Below are 24202 nucleotides of genomic sequence, written 5' to 3'. Positions count from 1 at the left end.
CTACAACCCATAATCATCCTGGAAGAGAGCCTCAACCCAATTATCTAGTTCTTGCTGGTCTATGGGTATGTCTATAGGAAAGTACCTTGATTATGAATTGATGGAGGAGGGCTCAGTTCACCACGGGTGGTCCCCTTCCGAGGCAGTGGTCCCGAACTATCTAAGAAAGCTAGTTGAGTATATAGAGCTAAGCTCTATGGTTCCTTCTGTACTTCGGCTATGAAGTGCACGCCATAGTCAGAAGTAATGCTGTGTGAAACAGCAAGCAGGTCTTTCATGTCTCTGCCCCTTGACTTCCCTCAATGACAGACTATAACCTAGGGAATGGTAAGCTAAATAGATCCTCCTCTCCCCTAAATTGTTTGTGGTGGCTTGAATGAAAATGCCCCCCATAGGCTTATAGGGAGTGGCACTACTAGGAGGCATGGCTTTCTTAGATTAGGTGTGGCCTGGATGCAGGAAGTGTGTTACTAGGGGGTAGACTTTGAGGTTTCATATGTTCAAGCCAGGTCCAGTGTCACTTGCTCTTCCTGCTGCCAGCCAATTCAGATATAGAACTCTTGGCTCCTCCTCCAGCACCATGTTTGCACACTGCCAAGCTTCCCACTATGATAATAATGGACTAAACCTCTGAACCTGTAAACCAGCCCCAGTTAAATGTTTTCCTTGTTGTCATGATCATGGTGTCTCTTCACAGCAATAAAACCCTGACTAAGACAAAGTTTTATTACGTTGTCTGCCATAGTAATAGAAATGAAACCACAAGAAGAATCATTGTTGTCCTTATTCTCATCAAATCACCACCACATCCTGTGATACTGGAAATGCTTATGAAAAATCTAGTAAACCAGTGGCTGAAACACCTTCAACATCCTCCACAAGGGGGCAGGGATCTACTCCATGGCTACTGCTCTGTGATCTAAATCTAAGGGTGCCCATGAACTCCTCTAAGAGCTTTAGGTTTCGATTTAGAAGGAATAAGAAGGGTCCACAGTACCCGGATCATGACCATGTGGGACTCCAGCAGAATCTCAGGAAAACTAGGCTGCAGCACATCCAGGCTGATGTTTGGCACTGGGGGAAAATGACAAGAGAAAGGCTTCGCCATGTTGTTCTCACAGTGTGTCCTCAGCACCCACACCCTGCCAGAGCCTAGTGCAGTCTTCTATAAAGTGGGACTGAGAGCAGTGCCTCAGGAGTGTGACTTATTGAGCTTATGTTAAGCACACATTAGGTAATCTGAAGGCTACAGAGGAAACAGACAAGGCCTCATTGGTGCTCTGACAGTTCATGATCCCATCATCCATCACTGTGGCACTGGCCCAGACGCTGGCTTCCTGTAAGTATGGAACGAGGAACCAAATTTGTCTCATTCACCAATACATCCACAGGGCCCATGTGGTTCCTGACATACTTAAGAATTGTTCAACAAGTTAACCCACTATTTGTCTATATCAGGTACTAAGAAGAATGGAATACAAGTATGGAGAAATCAAACATAAGCTGGAATGGGGTGGGAGAAAATGAGTCCAAAGACTGACTTGAAGCTGACAGTGAAGTGGGAATGTCAAAGGAGCCTGGTCACAGAGATTTGGGATCAGTGTGGCTGTGGCCTTCTGTGAAGTCTGGTTGGTTGTAGGGAGAGGAGGTACTCGACACAGGCTAACTGGCCAATCTGCAACAAGCATTTATGGCATGGAGTCTCTTGTGGTGCAGGAAGACAACCTGGGACGGGGGATGGAAGCCTGAAACGGCCTTGTAGGAAATCACGTGTCACTTCTGAATAAGGAATTTAAAAAGGAAATGGACAAGAATAAAAAAGGACCTAGCAGTGTCCAAAGAGACAACACTTAGGTAGACAGCAAGGGGGGGTGGGAGGGAAGAAAGCAAAAATAACAATAAAACATAATCACAGAGTCTATGAAGGTTTGTGCTCCTAAGCAAAGAGCTTAGTGGGTTTCTCCCCTCAGAGCCAGCATAATAGTGGCCTTCACTCACATTTGGGATTGATATGGTCTTCTATATTCCAAATGGAGTTAGCAGTTTCTTTCTGGTACGGAGTGCAAGTAACTTCCAACTGCTCCCAGCCCCTGCCAGAAAAAGTCACAGACGTCCCAGAAGATTTGGAATGCCCCCAAGTATAGCAATGTCCACTGCTCTTACATCTGTGGGACTTCTCTTCTTATAAGTCAGTGCCCATTATTCTTCTAACCTCACTTTCAAAATCCACAACTATCCTAACAGTAGCTTAGTATACATCATTTCTACTATACAAGGAGACAAAGGCTTAGAGTTTTAACCTCAAGGCAGGCAGGCAAATGTTCAACTATCAAAGCACATAAAATACAAAGCTATTCTGGAGTTCTATGCACCGTAATATTCCTGATGCCTTTTCTTCTTCCATGTACTACTAAGTAAATCAAAGTGAAGTGAGCATTAACTGTTGAGTAATCAAAGCTTCTGGTATACCACTTGCAGTGTGAAAAGAAAAGGTGAGCTAGATCAAAATATCAGGACCCCAGAGACTTACCACCTGGGCAGAATCTTTCCTGAAGATCCAAGGACACAACCTGTGACCAAATGGATGAGGCGAATTCTACTTCTCAGTACCTTGATCCGGCTCCCAAATTTTCTATTTACAACTTCAATCCGCCAGAAATCATTTGAGTCCCCTGTCCCATTCTGCCACATAAACCAAGAAAAAAAATTTACAAAAGTCAGGTGATGTTAAGGACAAAGAGTTAAAAAGAAAATGACTACCCTTTCAAATGTTGCTATGCATCAAAGGTTAAATCGACCTCAAAGATTGCTGTAGGAAAGGAAACAAGAAAGCCACAGAAGTAGCCCAAGACAGTGACATTAACTGGGAACTCCCTACCACAAAAAGATGGTATAAATCTGAAAGTGAGAAGTCTAACTGCTAACTTTAGAGGACCAGAGGACTAAGTTTAGACAGCTGGTTTTGCCTTTAAATCATACTCAAGACCTTACTCTAAGCTGTTTGTCTTTGTTATTTTGCACATTTGGATACTCTCACCTAAGCCAGGTAGATCTGACCTAGATACCACACCTGGAACACACCTAGTTGTGTTTAATTCTCCGTAGGAGAGTCCCATGGGAAAACAGATGAGAATTCAGAGTCCTGGCTTTAGTAGAATGGGGGCCCAGGAAACAGAAGTTTAGGGAATTCACTTTATGGAATCCACTCTTTAATGATGCCCCAAAGGCCTCAGAAGAGAGAGGGATGAGTAGGTCTCAACAGTTTTCAACACAGCTTTGCTTCAGTTACTCTCAGGACACAAGCTCCCACACAGCTCTTATTCTATAAGTAAATACAAAGCTTTGTTAACATGAGCTTATCCCTCTGAACGATAGGGAAGAGACCTATAAAATAAAACCAGTAAGAATTTGGGATCTGGAAGAAGGTAAGTTCGCCCAGGTCTCTGGCTTTTTGTTTATTCAAATATTATCTTTGTGTGCATGCACACATGACCGGGAGAAAAAGGAAAATGCCACAGGGCACATGTGGACATCAAAGAGTAATCTTATGGGGTTGGCTTTCTCCTTCCACCTTCATGTGGGCTCCAGAGACTGAGCTCAGCTCACCACGCTTGCATGGCTAGTCCTTTACCTGCTGAGCCATCTTGCCAGCCTTCCAGTGCAAAATTTAGGAGATCCACATGGTATTCATATCTGACATTTATTAGGTATTAGACAATATAAAGTACATAGTTACTTTGCAAGAAGAGGGACAGAGACAAAATAGATTCACAGGCTGCTTTTCTCATAGGTTCTGAATGTTAAAAAAGTTTATGTGCAGGCCAGGCATGATGGCACACAGCTCTAATTCCAGCACTTGGGAGACAGAGGCATGCTATGTAGACCAGGCTGAGTTTGAGGCCAGCCTGGTCTACATAGCATGTTTCCAGGCCAGCCAATGGAGACAATATCTCAAAAAACAATATAACAACAAAAAGGAGACTCATCTACGTCCAGCCTCCAAATTCTCTTAGAACATTCTAGAACTCTGGGAAGATGTGTCTTATTATATGGCCCTGAACCAAGCCTCACAATTTTTTCCATACACCCTGTTCACGCTACAGCTTCTTACTTACTATGCCATAGCCAGTGACTTGAAAGTGCTTCCGGGTCAGGGGGGCTTCGTGAAAGTGACTATGCAGGTTCCGAGTAGTTCTATAAGTTGGAAAAGAAAAGAGCCCATTATCTGAAGAAAAGAGATGAGCATGCTGCTTTTTTTTTTAATTTAGATTTATTTATTTGCTATGTATACACTACTCTGCCTGCAACCCACAAGAGGGCGCCAGATCTCATTGTAGATGATTGTGAACCACCATGTGGTTGCTGGGAATTGAACTCAGAACCTCTGGAAGAGCAGACAGTGCTCTTAGTCTCTGAGCCATCTCTCCAGCCCCAGTTGTTTTTTTTTTGTTTTGTTTTTTGTTTTTTTTTTTTGTTTTGTTTTGTTTTTTTAAATTAAAAATATGAAGCCATCTGTAGGGTTAGGAAAAATTAGAATCTGAACCATTAATGCCAATATACCGGAAAATGTGAGGTCTACTCACTTATAACAAATAGTGTAGGCCAAGAATCTGAGGACTAGAGAAGAAAGGAGCTCAGAGTAAGAGAGATAGAGGGAGGAAGACTGTGGGAAGTACTGCGTGGCACGCAGGCCAAGGGTGGGACATGAGGCAACCACCACACATTTAGTAGCTTTGAAGCTCAGCTTTTCTTCACTAAGGAGGCAGGTCTGTGAAGGAGAAAGAAACGAGCATTTGCAGTAGGTATACTTCAGTCAGGCAAACTTTCCTATTCCCATTTACTTTCTGTTCTCACCAGCTTTTTTTTTTTTTTTTTTTTAAGTGAGAATTTGTCATGAATGAGGAGAGGATTTAATAAAAAGTACTTAACAACTCTTGCTTTTCTCTGTAAGTAGTAAATGCTCATGACACAAGTTTGGGAAATTTATAAAAAATTAAACATGATTCTATTAAATAGGGATAAAAATAAGATTTACTTAGTAGGAGGAATCTGAAGTATCTAAAATTCAATGGACAGGAAAAACATACCAGTTCTATATACACTTTTTCGCTCTCTCCTGGAATTTAAAAAGCTCTCTGGTAATTCCAGTATACAAATCTTTTGAGGCTGTTTTTGCTAATGATTGCTTTTGTCTGCTTTTGGTCATTGTGCCTTTTCCTTGAGTAATATACCTTTGTGCATTATTCACTGTTGTTGAAGACAGCAATTGAATAGCAATGGATTCCAATACTTTTCCAAAAGTAGGATAAACTCTTGCTTTTAGCCACGTGCCTATGAGACATTACCAGCCTATGATCATGTTTATTTAAACTAATGGCTTAAAGATGCTGAATCCACCTAGTTGACACAAATGTGAGCTGCAGACCCAGGGGAGGATCAGTTGACAGTTACTTCTTGGGAACTAGGGTTCCCTATACAACCAGCAACAATCTGATCCTTCAAAGTCACTTTTCCTGGAGTGAGTGAACGGAGCAGAGACGCTCTTAAGCCTAAAATCTTCTGGGTTCCAAGTCTTGAAGAAAGATTACTTGTCACTTTGGAGGAACCTAAAACTATGACTTAAAAACTTCTCTTGAGCAAGGCAAGGTAGCTCATGCCTGTAATCCCAGCACTCGGGGAGGCAGAGTTCCAGGCCAGCCTGGAACTACAATTGAGTTCCAGGACAGACAGGACTGTTATACAGAAAAACCCTGTCTCAAAAAAACAAAAACAAAAACAAACAAAGCAAAATAACAATAATAACGACTCTTCTTGGGTCAGTGAGATGGCTCATAGGGTAAAGGTACCTGCTTCCAAGCCTGAGAACCTAAGGTAGATGCCAGAGGCCCACTTACAAGGTCAAAAGAGAGAACTGATTCCTGCAAGTTGTCTTCTGACCTCTCCACATACTGTAGCACACACACACATGCATACACATACACATACACGTAAAACAAAAATAAATAAATTGAAATATTTATTTATGTTTTTTTTTTGTTTGTTTGTTTGTTTGTTTGTTTTTTTTTGAGACAGGGTTTCTCCGTATAGCCTTGGCTATTCTGGACTCGCTTTGTAGACCAGGCTGGGCTCGAACTCAGAGAGATCTGCCTGCCTCTGCCTCCCTGAGTGCTGGGATTATAGGCGTGAGCCCTCTCACCTGGCTAATAAATTTAATTTTTTTAAAAGCACTTGCTCTTAAGAGGTAGTCAAAACAAAATATCAAAGCTCAAGGCCTGGTGGTGGTGGTTCACACCTTTAATCCCAGCACTCAAGAGACAGAGGTAAGTGGGCAGCTCAAGGTCACAGCCATCATTAAGTCCTGGTCTGCCATTCAGTCCCCTGTGTTCTTATCAGAAAAAGCATAATTTTGCCAGGTGGAGGGGGGGAACCTGGGTAACAACTGTTGGAAAAGAACAACACTATTGTAGTTAAGACTAATTCTGGCACTATCTTTGTTGTGTAAATCTCTCACCTGTCCAAGAGTCCAGATTTACAGACTCCCAACTCTTAAATTGTTAAGAGTATGACCTGAGTATTGGACCTAACAGAGATTTAAGGATGACAGCATATGTAGAATGCATAAGCCTAAGGTGTATATAAGTTAATAAAATTTTCCATTCAAGGCCAGCTCCTCTTTGAGCATGAGCCAGAGCCAGACAAATTTAAAGAGCTTCTTTAATCTATAGATGTGTTGAGCAGTTTCTCACTGGCAATGCATATTATTTCTGTAACAGGATGAGGAAAAACATGGCTTCAGGGCTTCACTTATTCTCTGGATTACCTCTTTTACTTGAAATTTTTTCTAGTAATTCTAATATCTTGGCAGCTTTTTCATGCTTTTTAGTAGTTTTTATATCATCCTGGCATTTTCATTCATTCTAATTAATAGACAGTGAGACAGACTAGCATGCTCGTCTGTCAAACTATCCTTTCCTTGGTTACACTTAGGGGATGGAAGTGAGGGTGAAGGCTAAAGTTATGTTTTAAGTTTAAATTACTGTGTTTAAGAGATCTATAAAAAATGTCTCTAACCTGTCAGCCCCATTTGCCCAAGCACAGATATTTCCTGGATTGCGAGGGGCTGTTGTTTATGTATGATAACAAGCCAAGTGTTTTCACTTCTGTAAACAAGATTGCTTGTCCCCAATGCACAGGATGTGCTTGATCACAAGTAGGCAGGAGGTACATGGGCGGATATATGCTTGTCCTGGATTGGACAAAGGAAGTATGTGGCCTTGCAGGTTTTGCCTTTATAAGCACTGGACTAACATAATTCAAGGCATTCTCTAGGAATCCTGGATGTCCTGGCCATTCTCCTGGCCAGTATTTAATAAAGCTTGCTTCAAATTTGGCTCAAAAAATGTGATAGTGCTCTTATTCTCACCCAGTAGCATTAATAGGAAAAGGGTCACTGAAAGGTATCCCCAAAGGTCAAGGCTCCTTAAACACAAAATCAGTAGGCAAAGCTTACTACTCATTCTCATACTATGCATGAATTTCTCACTCCACACAGAAACTTGGTTCCATTACTACTGCCTCAGCCCACTGCCCTAGCATTCAGTTCCAACAACAACAAGATCATTTACTCTTTGTGTTCTAGTCGAATGATGTCTCCATGTCTGACGAACTCCACTGGGAATGAAGGGTCTAGGGGATCTGCCAAAAAGAAATTAGTGTGAGTACCAAGTGAGTCATTCACATACTAGACTAGTGACAACTGAAGGCCTGTCAAAAAACAGTTACAGTGCTGCGTGAGAAGTGCTGTCGGTGCTAACAGTGTGCTGTGGGACAAAGGGTAAGGTTCTCCAGTCGCCTCAGGGGATTAGAGTGTCCCAGAAGTAATGCTTGAGAGTCTCTTAAAGAAGCAGAGAATTCTGTCAAGTGAATACGCAAGATAAAGCAACACATGTGAAAGAATCATACTCATTTGAACAATTGCAAATGACTGTAGAGCAAAAGGTCTATGTATATAAAAGATGTAGGAACAAATGACGATGTGAACAAGTAGGGCTAGACTGGCCACTATGCCAGGCTGCAAGGTGACCTTTGTCCGACAGGCATTGAAGCCTCCACTGGAACTTCAGGTGGGAGGCTAAATAATGAAAATTTCCCTAACGAGTAATGCAGTCTCCATAAAATTAAATCCACACAATTGCCCTAACTTAGCCAGCTCAGGGACGAGAAAGGACAGTGCTCTCTCATATCAGGACTACAGCTGAAGTATGCACAGCTCTTCTCAAAAATCAAATTTTATCTCCTAAGCATGAAATGAAAAACAGCAACAATAAAATGCTGAAAAGAAAATTGACTCCTTTCTAGGTTTCTAGAAGTCAAAACTCGTCATGATCTAGAAAGGTAGCGTCATAAAAAAGTAGCTGGCAGCTATCACAGCAGGGCAGAAGGCACCTTGTAAAATTCTGTCACAAACAGTGACATGGCAAGATTCTATAAACAAATCAAGGTCAGCTAAATTTGCTAACGCAAATTCCTGGCTCTGTTAAGATTCACCTGCAGAGGCACCCGTTGCTATGCTGCCTTGTAAACAGGGGAGAAAGTTTTATTTGGTGTGGATTGGAGTGAGGGACCTTTACAGCCAACAAGAACACTAGAACTCAGACTACAAAATTCCCAGGGAACCCTTAGCTGCTTAGATGAAATGCAACCATCTTAGTTTAGAAGCCACAATAGAGACCGGGTAGGTTCAAATGTTAGAAGAAACACCTAATCTCCCTAAAACGTCATCATGATGGACCACCTTTGGCCTGTTGTGTCAAAAGTACAATCAATGTAGCAGACTCACTCAAGGGGTGAGTCTCAGTTTTCATTACTGAGCATGCAAATAAGGCAGCAGGAGAGATGGTTGTATGTAAGGAGTTAGCCTAAAAACAACAATATAAGGAGATAGCAAGGAAAAAAAAGAGAGTTTAGAGAATGGCTGTCCGTGTTTCCAGATATGGAGCAGCTGCTGCCAGCTCAGGCAGGTGGTATTTGCTGAGCAGTCACAAGAAATGCCTGGGGTTCAGGATACTGCCAGGGAGGATGAGCTCAGGTGATAACTGCCCTCTGCTTAACAGCTACAACAAAAAGCCCTGTCCCCAGGTAGCTAGTTGCTTTCCAAGAAAAGAAAGACCCCAAGTACCTCTTGCTTTGTCCTAAAATCAGAGAGCCCAGACAGTGTGTGTGTGTGTGTGTGTGCGCGCGCGCGCGCGTGTGCGCGCGTGTGCGCAAGCACCAGCTAAGTTCAAGCACAGGGCTGGCAGAGGCTTGAATTATCAACTAACTCAGCCAGCCCAGTGACCAGAAAGAACAGCACTCGCTCCTATCAGGGCTACAGCTGAACTTCGCACAGTTCGAAAACGAAAGCAACTCCCAAGTACCCTCAGTTACGACTACCTAGCTAGCAGCCCCTGAGATGAGCTTACATAACCTGTTCCCAGATGAGATCTGAGCCCTGGCCCTGCTGTTTCACTCACTGCTCATCCTCTATGCTTCCCACTGTCCTGGGAACACAACAGGACCTCAATAATGTTCAAAAGGATGACTGAGATCAGTAAAGACATCAAAGGTGTTTATGAGAAAAGTGAGAGAGACTCAGTGAACAGCACAAGAATCTCAGTCTCTGCCACATTACCTGAGTTTGTATTATGTTTCTTGATAATCCACAGGTTGTTGTAGTCCTTATGCAAATAGGTGGTAACCTAAATGGAGGGGAGAATGAAGAGGAGAAGATACCATTATGATCAGCCCAGCTGGAAAAGCACAATCCCTAGCAAATTGACACCACGTGAACATCTTTCAGGACACCCAACTACTAACCCAGGAGGCCATATTTCCCAAAGGGGCTCAGAAGCTGCACTCTTGAATGAGATTTTCTCCATTTTTCAGAATTTAGAAGCCCTATACATCAAGAACTTTTTAATTTATCTTTTTCTTTGGTAGCATGTCAAGAAAGTTTCAGCTGTCTTGAGGGAGGACCATTATACTGTGATTTAACAGTCTCCAGCACAGAAGCAGTAGATTTAGTCTATTTAAAAACAATGTCTTGGGTCTGGAGAGATGGCGCAATGATTAAGTGCAGTGGCTGCTCTTCCAGAGTAACCCAGGTTCAATTCCCAGCACCCACATGGCAGCTCACAATTGTCTGTAACTCCTGTAACTCCAGTTCCAGATCTGACACCCGAACACAGACATACATGTAAGCAAAACACCAATGCACATAAAATAAGAATAAATTATTAAAAATAAGACTATGCCTCAAACTTTTTAAATGGAGAGGGGAAAAAAAAGTCATGGGCTGAAGAGACGGTTCATGATAAAGTGCTTGCTATGCAGACATGAGAACCTGAGTTTGATTCCCAGCACACATGTAAGAAAAAGCTAGTGCTCTCAGAATCCTATTACTGAGATAGGACAATAGCTGGGCCTTGCTAGCCAGCTAGTATAACCAGTGAGCTCCAGGTTCAGCGAGAGACACTTTCAATGGAGGGTGATCATGGAAGGCACCTGACGCTGACCTCTGGCCTCCACACACACATACACACTATGTGCCCGCATCCCAATCCCATGGACACTTATTAAAAAAAAAAAAAAGCTATTATTTTTCCCAGAATGTGGGTAAATGACACTAAAATGCTCCATGGCTATTTTATCCTACAGTGTTAACCTACAGACATAACTAATTTATAAAGAATTGTGTGTGCACTCATGTGAATGTCTATAATGCAGTGATTGGTCCAACAGCAAAAATCTAGACATACTATGAATCTCTATTGAGAGGACTGGTTAACATGATACTGCACACTTGTAATAGAATATGATACACAAGTAAAAATGTTTTGAAGCATTTTTTTTTTTAGGCGGCATGCAAAAAAGGCTCATGAAATGCTCACACTCAAAGTGGCTACCATTCACCAGGCACTATTCTCAGCACCAGGCAAGTTTTACCCTGCTCAATCATATTCACAGCTCTGCACTGTTGGTGCTATTATTTTCCCCACAATATTACTAAGAAATGGGCTAATTCTTTTGCTCAAGATGACACAGCTTATGGTTTGGGGAGGCAGAATTCCAAGCATAGTAGGTAACTCCAGTGCTCCAAGGGGGGAGACAAAAATACAGCTTTATGCTATATTTAATATACAACAGAAATAACAGGCATTTCTTCTGAGTTTTTCTTCTAACTTCAATTGGACACAACATGACAAATTTACTTGCAAAAGATAAAAAAAAAGTTGGGAACTAGCATGTATGGGGAACATTACTCTGCACATACTATGGTTATATTTGAGTTATTTGAGTGGACTTTGTTTCTCAGAAAAAAAAAAAAAAACAAGCAATGATATTAAGAATACATAAGCTGACTGGGCATGGTGATACCTATAATTCCAGCACTTGGGAAGGTAGAGATAGGTGGATCTCTGTGAGTTTCAGGCTAATCTGAGCCGTGTAGTAAGAGCCAGTCTCCAGTCTCAAAGGAGAAGAAAAGGGTTGTGAAACGGTGACTTTCTACTACTATCCCTTATTAGCTTAGTGATTGGATTATGTTTGAGTTTTGTTGCTGTGAAGAGACACCATGTCTAGTCTATAACTCTGGTCCAGAAGAGCCAAGGCTACACAAAGAAACCCTGTCTTGAAAAACAAATAAACCAAAAAAAACAAAACAAACAAACAAAAAACCCAAACAACCAAAACAAACAAACGAATACATAAGTCAGGGATGGTGGCACACATCTTTAATCCCAGCACTTGGGAAGCAAAGGCAGAGGCAGACAGATCTCTATGAGCTCGAGGCTAGCCTGGTTTACAGACTGAGTTCTCAGAAAAACCAAAACTAACTAACTAAAGCTGAGACCTAGAGATTAATAAGACATTAAGCTTAGGGCAGAGAGGTTAACTAGAAGCCATTTAGTCCAATCACCTCGATTTACAGCTGGGGAGACAGCCTAAGAGAGTCAGAGCCTGACACTCTGTCCCCTGACCCAGTGTGCTGTCCATTCAGGACCACCGTCAGCTTTCACACAGCACTCTTGGGCTCCAGGCATACAGCCCCAACTAAACAGTGTCTTCCAGAGCTTGACCTTCCTCTCCTTCTGCACAGTGTATCCAAAGATCTGTCACTTTATTATACTCTATATCCTCATGGAATGGCTACTTGTGATTTTTCTGTCCTGGCTATGCATTAGCATGATCTACAGAATTTAAATCAAAGCAAAAGTAAACAGTGCTTGGAACCACCCTAGGTCGGTCAATTAAAGCAAAATCTCTGAATAAGAGTCTGCAAGTCAGAATTTTGAAAACTCAGTTAATGGCTAGAGAGATGACTCAGAGGTTAAGAGCATTGGCTGTTCTTCCAGAGGTCCTGAGAGCAATTCCCAGCAACCACATGGTGGCTCATAACCATCTATAATGAGATCTGGTGCCCCCTTCAGGTGTGCAGGCAGAACACTGTATATGTAATAAATAAATAAATAAATAAATGACTAAACAAACAAACAAACAAACAAATAAATAAATAAAACTAAAAGCAAGGAAGCAAGCTCAGTTAATTCTAAACTGCAGCCAGGACTGGCAACCACTGGGCCAGAGATAAGTGAAAAACCAAGTATGAGAAAGTGATGCTGCAATCCAATACCCAAGACCAGCTCTCTAGTAGCTAAAAGAAAATGGTGCTAAAGTACTTGATGAAGTAAAACTTGGCACAATGAAGCTCTCAATCATTCTGTAAGAGAAACGTCACTTGCGAGGATCTTAGATTAACAGCCTGGCCCAAGCTTCCAGCTCCTACCACTACATTCACCTCTTACATCTCTGTATCTGAGATTTCTGTCCTCCCCCTCCATCAAAACCAGTGTGGCAGTCACATGCACACTGAAGTGCTCCCCACCTCCTTTTAGAGACCTCTCCAATCTCCCTCCATCTCTTCTGCGACCTCCCAGTCACTCCTTCATTTTCATTCTCTTCTAGTTGCACTCTGAGCAGCCTTAAACACTCCCTTAAATGTAGGGTTCCCTCACTGGTCCTTTCTCCTCACACTATTCCTGAGCAATACCACCCATCAACCCCCTTTGTGCTAACACCTACATGTCATGCTCAGATCTCTCTTCTGAGACAAGCCTCAAACCCATCACACAAGAAAAATTCTCCTTCCACCTCAAAACCATTCCTCCCCATTTATGATCATGATTAAATAACATCACACACAGACTTAGACATCAGGACTATAGAGTTATGCACAGCTCTTCCTGCCCTCCATACATTACCAAGCCCTACTATGACACCTGAGAAGTGTTTCCTGAATCAGCTCTGGCCTCTAACCCCTTTGCTCCCATGCAGAACTGTCACTTCACAGAATTAACAGAATTGCCTCTCAACCGGTTCTTTGCAATCCTCCACACCCCTGCTAGGGTTACTTTCTAAAATTACACCCAAGCATTCCTCAACACTTAATCACTTTCATGCATCCCCAGGACAGAGTCAAACCCAGTCTCACAAGCTCAAGCACCTTCCACCAGAGTCACTTGAACGTCCGTAACATGGACATGTTTCATATGTGCCCTTTACATACCTTCTTAACAATCCTATAGTGGAGAGGAGCATTATTTATTTTCCCCTAAGACCAAGAGACTAAACCACAAAATGATTAAGACATTTGTACAAAGTCAAAGCTATATGGATTCAAACCCAAGTAAACTAGTCTGGTTCCCAGATCTGTAGTCATAACTATTAGCTTTCCTCATCACCCTCCAGGCCAGGAACTGTGGCAGACACACAGGAGTTCCAGGATCAAACAGAAGGATGGGAGAAGCAAACTCTCAAAATTCCTTATAAAATGATTCTCCTGAGACAGGCAGAAATGCCTAGGAAGTGTTGTAAAGGGAGGAGGTGGGGGATCATGAGATAGACAGAGAGGAACCCTGAGCTTAAACCTAAAGAAGCCGAGGTTAGCCAAAGCAAGGAAGAGAAGGAGCAAGGAGAATGCTTCAAAAAGAGAAAGTGAATGACAGGTTCAGTCACAGAGAACAGTTCAGTGTGGCTGCAGCCAAGTACACAAAGGGTAACCCACCTGCTGCTGGCGAGCACCAATGCCCTCAGGGTAGAGGTGCCTATGGGAGTGCAGGTAGCCAATGGCCATCCGGAGATTCTTCACAGTGATCACAGAGCCATAAGCCAGGTCTGCAGGAAAAGAGACTTCAGACATGACAGGCTGCCCCTGCCTGGTGAGGGGGAAGGGGATGGGAGTAGTTAAATCTCCTTACAGACACTTGCAGGGTCTGGCCTGCCTAAAGCTGGAGTCCCAGTTGCCTTCTCACACCAATGGAAGCAACTTAAGAGGGAGCTCCCTACATCTGCATTATGTCTAACTGCAGCCCCACCACTGAGCTCTTTGCTTCAGACTCTACACTCCCTCACAGACTGCTCCTCTGCACCTCTCTTCTCATTCCTTTCTCTTGCATGTTCCTCTTTCCAGCTTCCCTGCACTCACTACCACAGAATCAATCACCTTACCTTTGAAACACGCCCTAAGCTCCACTGAACAAATTTTGGTCCAAAACTCCCTCTTTAAGGACTAACTCCACATACTGCCCCTCCAAACCAGTGCTTTCTCCTGCTTTCCTAGTCTCGTTCCTTTCATTCTGTGGAGCCTACTGTGTTCCTGGAACTAGATACTCCACGAGAACAAAATGTCATTCCTGCACTCAGGGCCTCAATGATATCTTTTCTCCTCCCTTGCCTGGTGCCTGTTGGGTATGCTCCTGGCTGTCCCTAATCCTAAGGTACAGCCCTGAAATGACTTCCCAGTGGACGCTCCTACTTTTCTAGACATCCTATACGTTTTTCCAGCCATGCTAACTCTACAGTGCGTAGCATTTCTAGTTGTCTGCCTGCTAAGAAACCTCCATGTGATCTCCAATACCTTAGGTATCTCAAACCTTCAACTTATGGGTCCCAACTCTCTTTTCTAACTTGAGATTCCAGACCCTGCATATAACCTGTGCCTTGTGCTTTACCTTGGCATTTATCTTGCCACCCCTTCTGCCTAATATAACCTCTTTCCCTTCAATACCCTCTGAAGTCTACTCATCTCTCCAGGTCCAACCCAAGGCAAACCTTTGTATGCATGTATATGGGATCCTCTTGAACTGCCGTGGCATGTGCTTCAACCCCCGGTTCTATATTCTACCCCTCATTTTTCTTTGCTTTGTTTTATTTTGGTTTTTGAGACAGGGTCTATATAGCTCTGGCTGTCCTGAAATTTGCCATGTGGCCCAGCCTGGCCTCAAATTCACAGAGCCCTGCTTGCCTCCCCTAGGATTAAAGTTGTGTGCCACTACTCCTGGCTGTCTTTCCCTTTTATGTACTTAACACAGCAACGGAGGTCCTTCACACCAGACTATCCCCTGGAGGGGGAATACCTGCTAATTACTATGTGTGAGTGTATGCACACGTATATGCACAAGACTACAACTGTCCCTAGAGGGCCCTGCTTGCTCTGCGACCAGATTCCCTCAGAATGGCCTTCTTACAGAGCTGGCTTTGATAGCTACAAAGAAGTTATTCTGTGTACTATAGAAACTGACTCTTGAAGATTTGTAATACTGGGTTTTCTCCCAGTCTGCTATATATGGACAAAACAAACAAACAAAAAAAAACAAAACCACAAGTTTCAGACTTGCCTTTTCAAATTCAACTTCCAGGAAACCCCTGTGCCCAGTACACTCACATTCAGGGATAGAAGCATTGTGAAGGCTGTTTCCTGAAAGCCGGGCTTGAAAGGCAGAACTGAAGAAGCCATCACCAGGACCACTGGGGGGAAAGGAGAAGCAGGAGACAGTCAGTTATGAGAGTCAAAGCAGCTGGGTGTGGTGGCACACACCTTTTTCCCCAGCACTTGGAAGGCAGAGACAAGAGGATCTCTGTAGGCCAGCTTGGTCTATAAATTGAGTTCAGGACAGCCAGGGCTACATAGAGAAACCCTGTCTGGAAAAACCAAGAGAGAGAGAGAAAGACAAAGAGAGCATAAAAGCTGCCATTTCCAGCCAGGAGGTGGGAGTACACACCTTTGATTGCAGCAGAGGCAGGCAGATCTCTGAGCTCAAGGCCAGCCTGGTCTACAGAACTAGTTCCATGACAGCCAGGGCTACACAGAGAAATCCTGTGTCATAAAACAAAACAAAACAAAACAAATAAATTAAAGCTTCCATTTCTCAGAAGCCCTTAGGTTAATTTACGAGGAGAGCTGAGAATCTGAATTGGCAGGGTGGTTTCATGAAACAAACATGGATGATGGAGTTGGAGACACTACAGTCTAAATTTCACCATCAGCCACTTACTAGCCTGGTGACTTGGGCAATGCTTCTAATCCTATTTATTCTTAATTCTTCATTTATAAATAGCAGATTTTTTAAAAAGTCAAAAGAACTCACCAATAACAATAGCTAATTGAGATTAGACATAATGCTAAACCCAGTTCTTGACACTTAGTAGCTACTTATTTAATGGAATGTTGCTGCTGGTATCCATGTAATCAGACCCACTGCAACCCTGGTATCCATCCCCACTAAAGTGAAAGGCCTATATCTCAGAGATTGGAGATTAGGGACATTTATGCTATTAGGGAGTTCTCTGCCTCCTTCAAGTTTGGGTGCTGGGTTTTCTGAGCCTTGGGATATACAGAAGAGAACACAGGGGAGCAGGAAAAACTTCTGCCCTTCATTCTAACCTCAGGCCTAGGAAATCACCCGGCCTGCATATAGGCTTAGATCCAGAGAAAAAACAAAAGCAAGAGGCTGGAAAGGTTCTGGCTGTACCTTTTATTCAGCACCATGACATGAACAGCAAAAATGGTCACATAGAGCACCAAAGGCAGCACTATGAGGCACAGGATTCGAGCAGTCAGGTGCTTCCCTACAGTCACCTGCAAAGAGAAGACATCACAGGTAGTGGGCATATGAAATGCCATTATACTTATGAGTTACATTGGAAAGAATAACAGGGGAAACCCTAGGCCTTTCTTTCTATACTACCCTCCACTATACACACACACGTGCACACACACACGCACTACAGGGGATAACATGGGCCAGCTCTCTGTTGCCCTTCCAGGAACTGCACCCCATGACCATTGACAAGGTAGGGTTGTTGCTCAACAGTGGTCTCCAGCTCACTGAACTCCATGAAGTTTCCCAAGGCTCCCTGTACTGACGATGCCAGCCCCTTATCGCATGCTGCTGGCCTTAACCTCAGGCCTCATCCTCCCACAGGCCTCCCTGGAGCACCTAAACTTAGACCAGTGCCTCCTGTCTGCTGTCAAAGCAGGCCTGTAATAGGCCCTCTCCTTTTCTCTTCCCTTCTACAGACCCTCCATGGGTTCTAGAGGGCAGGGATCATGTTGTAGTCCATACGTTCCCAACACTCTGCATTTAGGAAATGATGTCTATATATTTTCTGAATGAATAAACATGTTGGGAATTTGTCAGTTGAGCCCTGGAGCTTGCATAACCCAAGCCTGAGTCATAGATGTCCCTCTTACCAAATAGATATCCCTGTAATACCCGTAGGACCTTGTTAAAGCTATCCCTCTAGGTTTTAAATTCCTCATTTGTAAAATCAGTGACTACCCACCACATAGGACTTCAATGACATAATAAAGGCAACCATTTTGTACAGTGTCTGGCACTAGATCAGCCCTTGATTACTAATGTGATAATGATAGTAATAATAATAATAATAATAATAATAATAATAATAATCCTAACAGTGTTTAACTGGCTTCCAAATACAGAAACTCTGAGTCAGTTAAAGAAATTCTGCCTTCAGAAGTTCAAAGTCATCCCACTCATTTGACCTAAGGTCTTGGGCCCTCAATGGACTTGGCATGAATCCAGCTGAACAGAATCCTCTGGCTGGCTGGGCAACTTAAAAGAAATTAAGGGAGGTGGTGGGGGAGCAACAACAAAAGAGAACTGCAAGGTTGTTGCTCCTTTTATACCACTCCAGCTCCTCAGCCAGGCCCACTCCCTGGTATCCTGCTGTCTATAGAGGAAAGCTGTGTCTGTCCAGTCTGGCCATGGTCCACAACACAGAGCACAGGGCACAGCCACTCCCTCCACCTATGGCAGAAGCAGAGAAAGGCCGATTGGGAGCAGCACTGTGGAATGAAGACATTTCCACAAGCACTTGAGTTCTCACCAGTGAAAGACTGAGGTCTCCAAACAGGTGCCAAAGGTCTGAAATAGTGTTCAATCCCACTTGCACGATGATAAAGAGGCCAACAAACTTGACCCCTAAAGCACCAGCGAGACTAATGCCAGTCAGGCTGAGCCAGAACCACCAGGGGGCAGAGAAGGGCCTGGAAACCAATAAGACAGTTCAGTTTGACAGCTAGAACCAAATTGGAAATCAAGAGCAGCAGTAGGACAGTACCCAAAAGGGTAATGCAGTGCCCTAAGCCTCAAGGGTTCTTAACCCCAGGGGACCATGACATGGCTTAAGGAGGTTGTGTTCTGTCAAGGCCCTCAAACCACAGGCAAGTCAGTATGAGAGAAAGTAGCATGTTGTTCTAGGGAGGAGGCTCCATGCTGTTCCTGACTAAGCACAGGACCTCCTATATACAGACTTATTCTTCACTGTTGACAACTCAAGTAGACATAAAAGGAAAACTCACAAAAGTTCTCTGGACTCAGTCAGACTTATCCTTCATGTCACATTTAGGCCTGCCAAAGCCAGCATTTACTGCTCATTATATATCAGGGACCCTTCCAAGTATCATACTCAGTCCTTCTGTTCTCATCACCCCTCATGAGCCAGAGCTAATTATCCTCTTTTTTTTTTTTCATTGTCCTATTTTTACATATAAGGAAACGGAGGTACAGAGAGTCTAAGCAATGTAGCTTTCAAGTGATGATGCACAGTTCAAGCCAGGCAATCAGTTGCAATGTTGATGATCCTTATCAGCTTATGTACTAGCAGCACCAGTACATCAGAGACAATTGTTCTGACGATCTGGCACTTCCCTTGCCAGAATAAGTAGTTTAAAGTCAGCATCTCTGTTCCTCTGCCCCTCTCTCCTGGCATGGTACCTAGCACACAAGTATGTATTTATGAAGTGGAAGAGGGGTCAGGAGATTTAGCTTAGTGGTGGAGGCTTGCCGAACATATGAGGCCCCGGGGCTCAATCTTTGATACCACCGGAAAAAAGAAAGGAAGAGAGAGAGAAAAAAAAAGGTAGATGGAAATAGATAGGGGAGAAGCAGAAGATAACACAGAGTAGGCTTGTAGTCACTGGCTGGGGAAGGAGAGTGTACTAGCATTATGTGGGTAAAAACGCATTGTTTTCTAAGACGGCCTAGGATACACCAGCTCTTTGAAACTTTGAACACAGTATTTTGAATACACAGAATGAACCTACTCTCCTCACTCAGAGGCAGGAGAAGGATCCAGAAAAATAGTAGCATTCTGAAAGTACATCATAATCCAGGCCAGCTTTAGAACTGACCAGGGCCTGGGAGGATCTTGGCTGGTGTGGAAATTTATCATTAGGCCAGCACTGGATGCGCTGGAGACAAGTAGCTCTGAGGCAGTATCTACACTCTACACTGGTGTCTTCCCCTCCAGGATGGAGAATGTGAAGGATGAGATGTCCCAGAGCTCCTTGGAGCAGGACTGGTGCTGAGGAGCAGCTTATAAGGCATGAGAAGGCATAATACCCTATGGGTATTCTCCATAATACCCAGAAGCTTCTATCAATTATATGCTGACTTTGAACACCAATTGACAATTGACAATTTCTCAGTCTTGTGAAAAGCAAACCTAAAAGCATCTATTAGAGATAACATTTTAAATTTTATTTTTCATTATCTAAAACCAAACCAATGAAACATATGCTCCTCTTAAACTCAGCTTGAATGCAAGTCCTGTAGGTCTGCACCTGGCCCTGCCACAGTCAGATTTCTGATTCCCAAACCCCGCCCCGCCCAAGATGATATTTCTGACCTGTCAGCGCAGGAGTTGTACTTGACCATGCACAGCATGGCAGCCATGATGAAGAACATCAGGATAGGGTCAAGGAGGATGTACTGGGACAGAGTGAGGCATCCTGTATCTGAAAAACAGGAGCTTGCTGGTCAAAATGCAAAATGATGAGAGATATCTCTGAAAACGAAAAACACTCTAACGGTAGGAAACAGTCTGGCAGTCTTGACTAGCTGGCCACTGATCACGACTAGATTATCAGCAAGAAGAAGGACTCAGCTTAGGGCACATTATCATTTTTTTTTAATATTTTTAATAACTTATTTATTACTTCCTTGTGTGCACTGGTGTTTTGCCTGCATGTATGTATGTGTGAGGGTGCCAGTCTCCTGGAACTGGAGTTACAGATAGTTGTGAGCTGCCATGTGGGTGCTGGATCCTCTGAAAGAGCAAGCAGTCAGCACTCTTAACCACTGAGCCATCTCTCCAGCTCCCCCACGTCATTACTATTATGCATATTATCATTATCAGAGCCCAATGATAAAAAGTAGTTCCTATACTACCTACAGGCCCTTAATTCTAAAGGGGCCGTGTCATTCACTCAGAGCAGCCAAGGCCACTTCCTTATTTCTACCATCAAAAAGGATCCACAAGCTGACACAGTTGCAAACTACAAATGTATATATAGAACAGTCTTATTTTATATGACATCTTTATTGGGGGTTGATTCCCTACATACATCCAATTTTTTTTTTCTTTTTGAATCTTAAGTTCTATCATATTCCTGATTAAAACCTCCAATGTCTTCTCATCTCATTCGACTAAAAATTGCTCAGGACAGCTGCCAAATTCTGCATGGCCTCCATATCTAGCCAGATGCAACTCCAACCTTCTCTACTCTACAGTATATTTCACTGAGCAAGGTTGTTAATGCAAGTCTATAAACTGTTCTTCTGCCTGAATAGTCTTCCCTAGACACTACCTTCCTGGGGAGTTCTTGACTGCTTACTCTATCTAAAATAGTATTGATCCCCATTAATCTGTCCCCACTCTGCTTTATGTCTAACCTGGCACTAAGTGCTTACACCAGGCATGGTGGGCACACCTTTAATCCCAGAACTCAGGGAGGCAGACTCAGGTGGATTCCTGTGAGTTTAAGGCCAACCTGGTCTACACAGCAAGTCCAGGACAGCCAAGGCTACCCAGAGAAACCCTGCCTCGAAAAACCAAAACCAACCAAACAAAAACAGATGCTCCATTACAAGGCCACTGAAATGGCTTGGGAAGAAGATGCTTGCCACCATAGTTGACAGCCTGGGTATGATCCCCAGGACCCACCTGGTGAAAGGTAAAAATCAGTTCCCATAAGTTGTTGTCTGACTCCCATAGGTGTGCCATGGCAAGCATGCATTTGCCTCCCTCCATCACACACAAAGTAAATAATTTAAATAGTAAAAGAAAAGTAGCATACTTTATTGGAAACTTAATAATGTACTGGCTTATTTGTCTGCCCTTCTGTAGGGTAGATTTCATGAGAATAGCATCTCATTAATGCATTTTCTGAGGCCTCAAAAGATAGCCTGGTATAGGATAGGTGCCTAGGAAACAGGTATCAAATGGAAAATGAAGAAATGACTGATTGTGAGTAACTGAAAAGAAAAAGTTAGATATAAGAAAAAAAAAAAAAGGCTCTCATACACTACATAGAACTCTATAACCTTGTCATATATCCATCAACACAAAACAGCGTATCTGTCTGAACAAGCCCCTAAAATAGCCACCTAAATTGGTCTGGACTTCTTTACATGTCAAGCACCACAAGGTTGTGAAGTCACTTTCAGAAGAATACAGCTAGCAACAGGACTAACTTCTACAGTTAGCCCTTGTTTATCCCCGTGAGGATCCGGAAGAAATATTTAAGTTCTATTGCTATCTCCTGCTTCTCAGCTACTTCTGGGCATCTGCTCTGCCTTTTCATCAGTTGTAATAAATTTAGGAAATGCAAACTAATTTCAACATTAACCTAAGAGAAGCAAAATTAATTCATTAATTATAGATACTTACAAACATGCAAATATAAATAACTTAAAGAGAACCTATGTTTAGGATTACCCTTGCCTCACAGATAGAATAGAAAAGGAACTGGGGAGATGGCTCAATGGAAAAACACTTTTCATGCAAGCATGAAGATTGGAGGTTGGTTCCCCAGAACCCACATAAAAACTGGGCAGGGGTGACAGCTACATACAATCCCAGCACATAGGGGGTAGAGACAGGGGATCCTCAGAGGAAAGTGGTTAACATGACTCACTGAAGTTGCTAACTCCTGGTTGTGCTTCAATAAACAGAGAGCAATTGTGGAAGACAACTGTCAACTTCATGCTGTACGTACACACACACACACACACACACACACACACACACACACACATTACTTAAGTGTTACTGGTAGCAATATGTTTTACCCAATCCTAAAGTTAATTGAGAACTGGGCACACAGATGTTACACTAGAATGTATTGATTTCCAACCACCCATGGGTATGACAGCCTATTTCCCCAAACACCTGGGATAAGACAACTTACCGAAGGTAAGAAGGGCAGCAGTGAGCAGTGCAGCTGAGAAGGACTTGGACAGATCTAGTACAGTGAGGTAGGCGAAGGGGATCAGCCAGGAGCCCAGGAAAGCGCAGAACTATGGAAGGAGAGAGAAGCTGTCAAATAACCAGCTGACCTGGCATGTTAATGTCTAAGATGGAGGACCCTGACAAAGGCATGGTCTGAATGACTTGAAATCACATGGAGTATTCAAGGGTGGTGCCATAGTGAAGGCTCACAGGAAGCAGTGGGTATGCCTCTCAGAACCTGGACGCACGCACTGGCAAGAAATCAGTGCCACTTACAGGAAGAAGCAGGGCTGTCCACCACTGCCAGCTGTCTCTAACTCAACCTCCCACAGGGGCAATGGGAAAAGCTGGAGCTTCTACCTCACAGGCGCAGGCTGAGGAAGAGTTCAAGGCTTAGTACTGCAGGAAGTACCCGACCAACACTAGTGTCTAGCATAAAGCCGTGGGTATAAGGCAGACTTCTTTGAGGCATTTTAGTATTTTTTAGATTTCTACATTATTCCTGTACTATTTTCCCTGATTCTTTGCTTTGGGGATATCTGGAACTACTCTTAATCTACAGGACGTGTTTTCATTTGGGAAAGATTACTGCTTAACATTTCAAGAGCTAGAGGATTTGAGGTATTGGTTCTTTTTTTTTTTTTTTAATGAACAGCCTTCTTCCATCTCCTTAGTCTACCCATCAGCAGTAAACAGACAAACCCAGGATAGTAAATTCTTTCTTGGGTCATCACTTCTGTAAACAAAAAAGTAATGTCCCCTGATGTGAACAGAATGAATGAAACCATTTGCCCTTTTCAACTTCCATAGCAAGTCCATGGTATATATTATGTATATTCAAGGGTCATTAGGAAGAAAATGATTTCTTGAGAGATCTGGGTGGTGGTGGCACATTTCTTTAATTCCAGCACTTGAGAGACAAAGGCAGGCAGTTCTCTGTGAGTTTGAAGGCAGTCTGGTCTACACAGTGAGACCCTATCTCAAAAAAAAAAAAAAAAAAAAAAAGTCACGGGGTGAGGAAAGAAGGACCCAGAGGGGACAGGAGCTCCACAAGGAGATCAACAAAGCCAACGAATCTGGGTCCAGGGGGTCCTGCAGAGACTGATATATCCACCAATGACCATGCACAGAGAGGACCTAGACCCCCTGCTCAGATCTATCGCACAGGCAGCTCATTCTCCATGTGGGTTATTCCTAGTAAGGGAAGCAGGGGCAGTCTCTGACAGGAACTTGTTTGCCTGCTCTTTGATCATTTCCCCGCTGGTTGGATGACCTTGCCAGCGCACAGAGAGAGAGTATGCAGGCAGTCCTGATGAGCCTTGATAGGCTAAGGTCAGATAGAAGGGGAGGAGGACTCCCCCTTTCAGTGGACTACGTGGCGGGGGGGTGACTGGGAGGAGATGAGGGAGGATGTATAATCAGGATATAAAGTGAATAAATTGTAAAAAATTAAAAAATAAAATAAAAACATATAAAAAGTATGACTTGAGAGTATGAAATGAGGGGCGGAGCACTCCATTTAATATGGCATGAAGGACTATACAGACCACCCAATGATTAGCCCCAG

At 43.2% G+C, this 24202-nt stretch overlaps 1 protein-coding gene across 2 annotated transcripts in view; it reads right to left on the bottom strand.

Moving 5' to 3' along the window:
• Pomt2 (protein O-mannosyltransferase 2) overlaps nucleotides 1-24202 on the bottom strand; it is a 46536-nt gene that overhangs the window by 9228 nt on the left and 13106 nt on the right. For both annotated transcript variants that reach the window (XM_055592769.1, XM_055592770.1), the window contains exons 4-15: nucleotides 22595-22703; nucleotides 20032-20140; nucleotides 18229-18388; nucleotides 16848-16954; nucleotides 15761-15843; nucleotides 14102-14211; nucleotides 9671-9737; nucleotides 7626-7695; nucleotides 4116-4194; nucleotides 2531-2682; nucleotides 1999-2090; nucleotides 998-1074 (exon numbers count right to left, since the gene is read on the bottom strand). In XM_055592769.1, coding sequence (XP_055448744.1) covers nucleotides 998-1074; nucleotides 1999-2090; nucleotides 2531-2682; nucleotides 4116-4194; nucleotides 7626-7695; nucleotides 9671-9737; nucleotides 14102-14211; nucleotides 15761-15843; nucleotides 16848-16954; nucleotides 18229-18388; nucleotides 20032-20140; nucleotides 22595-22703 — 1215 coding nt within the window. The remainder of the gene's footprint in view (nucleotides 1-997; nucleotides 1075-1998; nucleotides 2091-2530; nucleotides 2683-4115; nucleotides 4195-7625; nucleotides 7696-9670; nucleotides 9738-14101; nucleotides 14212-15760; nucleotides 15844-16847; nucleotides 16955-18228; nucleotides 18389-20031; nucleotides 20141-22594; nucleotides 22704-24202) is intronic.

Source organism: Psammomys obesus, unplaced genomic scaffold (genome assembly GCF_907164565.1).
Source record: "Psammomys obesus unplaced genomic scaffold, mPsaObe1.curated_primary_1811, whole genome shotgun sequence".
Taxonomy (NCBI): Eukaryota; Metazoa; Chordata; class Mammalia; order Rodentia; family Muridae; genus Psammomys; species Psammomys obesus.
This window is presented reverse-complemented; position numbering and strand designations above follow the sequence as displayed.